At 30.5% G+C, this 5,228-nt stretch overlaps 1 protein-coding gene across 1 annotated transcript; it reads right to left on the reverse strand.

The window, feature by feature from the left end:
- Positions 1-588: 588 nt before the first annotated feature.
- Positions 589-4,602, reverse strand: LOC122272029 (alpha-latrotoxin-Lh1a-like). The gene is made up of 2 exons (XM_043055006.2): positions 3,424-4,602; positions 589-729 (listed from the first exon to the last, which is right to left on the reverse strand). Exons 1-2 carry the CDS (start codon positions 4,538-4,540, stop codon positions 716-718), a joined length of 1,131 nt encoding a protein of 376 aa, XP_042910940.1. The 5' UTR covers positions 4,541-4,602; the 3' UTR covers positions 589-715.
- Between the last annotated feature and the right edge of the window lie 626 nt (positions 4,603-5,228).

Here is a 5,228-nt window from a genome sequence, read left to right on the forward strand (position 1 = left end):
TTTGATCCTCTGCAGTGGGGATGGTACCCCCGCTTCGGTAGCACGACGACCTGCGCGCGAAGTCGAGCACTTTACGGTAGAACAGTTTAACGAGGACCAATACCGCACACCCTCGGTCCCTACGCAGACTGATCCAAGTGGTCACCCAGGGGTGAAAGCGAGACGGAAAAGAGGAAAGGCTGGTATTAAAACCATTTCATTTACAGCTAGTTTTGGGGAGGAGTTTACTTATTCTTTTTTTAAATGTTACAACAATATCTACTTTATCTTGGAAAAGAAGCAGTTTTATATATATGCCAGAATTATAAAAGAAATCTTGATAGTTACAGATATTTCATTTTTTTCGAAAAAAATTGCTGGAATGAAATGTTTTACGTACCCGTGATGCTTGACTTCGGTGATCTTCTGGGAACCGTGTCTTAACGATCAATCCACTGCGGGACTATTCTTCGTTTATACACGAGTATTTTAGTTTAAAATTATTCCAAAAAATTTGTTTAAATGCATAATTCTCCGAAATTTTCTAAAATTATTTGTTTTTTCAACCCTTTTTTCTCACATTTTTAATGTAGCAGAAAACGTTCTCAATAGAATAGTAATAAACTTTTAATAGTATATATTCTTCTGTTACAAAATGAATACATTTATCTTCTTTCGGCAGTCTTGAAACATTATTGACAGGCTTCTAAGGCAAATTTAATTCCTTCTTCCAATTTCAAAGGATTATTGCTATAAATAGAAATATAGACATTTTAAACTTTTGAATATAATTTTTTAAGATTATTCTTACTTCTATTTTTTTTAAAAAAAAAAGAATTTTAAAGTAATTTTTTTGCATTAAAAAAGTATTCCTTTTTAAAGCACAGTTCCTTTCAACAATTTTTTGACCAAGATTTGAATAAGAAACTAAGCAAAAAAAGTAACTAATTATTGCAAACAATGTCACGCCTGAGGATCAAACCTGATTGGCTGTTGAATGGTAGCATTTTTTTTTTTACTTGCAGGTACCCAATTAAATATGTTCCAAAAATTGATTCAGCATGATAATAAACCAAGCCTAACAACTGCAAAGTTAACACGTTATCGTGTTTATAAACAATCAGTAGATTTCAGCGGTCTTCTTCTTTTCGACTTGAAAGTTCGTTTTTTTCTCAAATAATTAATTTCTACCTAAACAAGAATATTTACTGTTAAAAAATAAGACCACGGAACTAAAAACGCTGAAAATAAAAAAAAAATTACATGATATTGATCCTCTAATTATCGAACTTCTTCAAACATTGCGTTTTTCATTTGATTGACTTTGTGGCAAAGTTTAATTTCAACAACATTGTGCCGTTCTTTTTCAGTAACTACATCTAGTTCATTGACAGATTAAAAGTGTTTATTATTCGCATAAACGCATAAACTTTGTGGCATAATATCATGCAATACATAATTTTTTTTAAAATATACGATCAAAAAAAATGTGGCACAGTTTACTTACAAACATTTTTGTTTAAAAAGGAGGTTTCAATTTTTGGTTTTGGCTATAATAATTGAGGGGTTTTTCCACGAGTATCCAATTTTTTACCACTACAGTTACAAAACTTTTTAATCCATTTTTCAGTGAACTTAGATGTTTGTCAAAAAACATTGATCTGCTGTTTCCAGATCCAATTTAGAGCATCTAATAAGAGACCAAATGGTGTTAGGTTATAATGCAACAAAGACTGATATGAAAAAGACTTGCTTATAAACATCCAGAAAATTTGCTGTAAATAGCCTCAATTTGTCATAGTCCGAGACTTCCCTGACCATTATTGAACCTTCTCCTGTTTGTCAAATGAATCTTTCTTTTGATTCTGAAATCAAATTATGGCAATTGTATTTGTATACTTTAGGAACATAAAGGGTAATTTTCTTATCATCAAAAAAAAATTTTTTTTTCCTTCCACTTTTCGTTCAATAACTTCTGATTTTCTCAAATTTTTTATTGTCCTTTGATTTCAGACCTTTCCTTACTGTGACAATTTTAAAACCATTAAAAATTCCAAAAATTAAAAAACCAACAAACATTTTTTTTTTTTTTTTTTGAAAGTCGAAAAATTTACCAATTTAGAAAATCGGTCAAAAGTAGATCACCTATTTGGAATATTGGTCAATCAGCCGATGTTGTAAAAATCATTTTTTCTATCAGATCGTTTCGGTTTATTTGAAACAGCTGTCTTGAGCATAACATTGTGAATATCAGTTTTAAAGGACTTCATCAACCTAGTTATTTTTCTTCTGGCAGACTTAACACCAGCATTAAAAAATGTTTCGCGCTTTCTCCCGCGGCTTCTTCAAATAAACAAAGAATAACACTATCAGAACTTCAGTTTCTTAAGAAAATAATACGCACGTTCTTGAAAAATAATGTAATTGGTTTCACGAAATACTAGTGCATGCGTTTCAAAGCGCTAGCGACACACACTTGTATGCTCCTTTGAAAATAACACTTAAGATAATAAAAAAAAGACATACGTCCTTAACGCATCGCATCATAAATTTAAATGAACTATCGCCTTCATCCTACCACTCCCTACGTAGAAGAGACGTGTGGGAAATTAGTATTCATTCGAGTGTATTTTTAAAATATTTCGTATAGGAATTGAGTATTAAATTGAATAAAAGCTGTAGCTTGTAGTGGAAAACCAATTGCAGATACAAAATCAGTTACATGAAAATATCAGTGAGCTGTTAAAAATTTTCATGCCACAGGAAACAAGAACAAACAAAAATTTTTACCAGTGTAAAGATTTTACTATGANACTAGTGCATGCGTTTCAAAGCGCTAGCGACACACACTTGTATGCTCCTTTGAAAATAACACTTAAGATAATAAAAAAAAGACATACGTCCTTAACGCATCGCATCATAAATTTAAATGAACTATCGCCTTCATCCTACCACTCCCTACGTAGAAGAGAAGTGTGGGAAATTAGTATTCACTCGAGTGTATTTCTAAAATATTTCGGTTAGGAATAGAGTATTAAATTGAATAAAAGCTGTAGCTTGTAGTGGAAAACCAATTGCAGATGCATAATTAGTTACATGAAAATATCAGTGAGCTGTTAAAAAATTTCATGCCACAGGAAACAAGACCAAACAAACATTTTCACCAATGTGAAGATTTTACTATTATGGATGATATGCAAATTTTTGTAGGTGGTCTTATAAGTTTTACAACAGATACTTTTTGTAAAATAAGTAAAATTTATTAAAATTAATTTTGAAAATATTGAAATAATTTAAAGCAGAGTTTTCAATAAAAATATTTGAAAGAATCATAAAAGTAATATAAAAGAAAGAAAATATTGAATGACATGATGTAAATGAAATTTATAAGACAACTAATATTTTATATTAGATATAAGACAAATAATATTTTAAACACCTTACCATGAGACTTAGTGTGTAGAAGTTCTGACAGAATTTCTGGAATTTTGTGCTCTTTTCCAGACGCAAGTTCTTTCAAAATTTTCGAATGTACTTCAGAAAAATCAACATCTTTTAATTCCAGAGGTTCGCGTAAGGACTCCATAATTCTTTTGATAGTATCTGTGATAAGCAAAGCATTGGCTTTTATTTCCATTTCCGATGCGTCTTGGCGTATTATGGGTGATTTTGTTTTAAGTATGAATTTATTGAACAAAATGTTTAGTAGCAACAAAGGACCATTTTTGTCTGGATTATTTGATCCTAGAAATCTTAATATGTTTGAATGCTTTTGATCTAGCTGCAGTTTCTTCTGTTGAATGTGTTCTTCTGGAAAAATATAAATTGCATCACTAATACTGCGTTTTACCGACGGCGCCTTTTGTTTCTGTTTTGCGGAGGATTCCAAAGCGGTGGAAGAATCTATTCTGAGGGGATTGTAATTATTCCGACGAAAGCGACGATATCCATAAGAGGTTCTATTTCTTTTTAGAACAAGTGGTCCGTTATATGGTGGTGAAGAGGAATCTATAAAAAACCTTGAATCTATATATTTTTTTTCAGTCGTCTGTCCATTGCTGTATCTACCAGTAAAAATCGCACCACGCAGTGTAAGGTAATCAACAATTTTATAATAATTTTCATCATAAGCAGCATCCAAAGCAGTGTAATTATTAAAATTCAGTGCGTTAATATTAGCTCCTTTATTTTCGATTAAAAACTTTACACATTCTAAGCAGTTAAACAAAGAGCTGTAATACAACGGAGTATTTTCAAATTTATCTTTTTGGTTGACATCAGAAATAAAGTTAACAAAAAATTTAAATATTTCCATTTTCTTATATTCAATGGCATAAATCAATGGAGTATACTTTTTCGACCCTATAGAGCAGTCTCCATCTATCTCTACACCTGCCAAAACTAAATGGCTTATAACATCATAATGTTCTTTTTTCACTGCATAACACAAATCCTGCATAACATCATCATCTCTCTTAAAGCGATTAAAAAAAATGTTTTCCCACGACGATGAAAAAATGGGCAAAGTCGAAAGGAATAAGAGGTAAAAAATAATCGACATTTCCCTTCAAGAAGCTGCTTCCTTAGAAATAATCGTATGCACAAAAAATAGTGAATTCTGAAATTTGAAATGTCAAACTGAATATATAAGTAATGTATGTTTTTGTAAACACCTGCAGTAGCTTTTGGTAAACATTTCTTAATTGTTATGCTTAACATATTTGATTGACGGTTGGGAGAAATAAGCATTCAAACTTCAAGAATTCAAGTTTATTTTTCTCTTTTTTTTTCTTCAAATTAACAGTTGTTGCCCATCTTCTGCAGAGAGAATAACTCTAAGATCTCACAATATGTCATTCAATTTCATATCAAAATAGAAAAACAATATCAGCTACTCTTGGGGGAAATGAAAAGAAAAAAAAATCAGATAGTTTTGTTACGATTCCATCAAATTAATTTATATCGTTTGCTCTTTATTTTATAAAAAAAGCTTATACAAACATGTGTACCAGTATTAAACACAAAGTTTCATGAGAAAAATTTCATTTATTCTATTTTAAGATAAAAAAATTTTTTTGAAAATTAAAAAAAAAAAAAAAGGGAGAAAAACTAGAGACATTATAAATGTTAACCCAAGAAAAGATGTGCGCAAGTTCTTCGGCTAATCTCAATTACACAAATAATAGAAAGCTTTTGCATAAAATATTTGTATGCTAATATATGTGTGCATTAATGTACTCTTATATTTA

Source organism: Parasteatoda tepidariorum, chromosome 6 (genome assembly GCF_043381705.1).
Source record: "Parasteatoda tepidariorum isolate YZ-2023 chromosome 6, CAS_Ptep_4.0, whole genome shotgun sequence".
NCBI classification, from domain to species: domain Eukaryota; kingdom Metazoa; phylum Arthropoda; class Arachnida; order Araneae; family Theridiidae; genus Parasteatoda; species Parasteatoda tepidariorum.

Bases quoted from the DNA above. Each gene is read 5' to 3' on its own strand.
- LOC122272029 (XM_043055006.2), bottom strand. From the start codon at position 4,540: ATGTCGATTATTTTTTACCTCTTATTCCTTTCGACTTTGCCCATTTTT.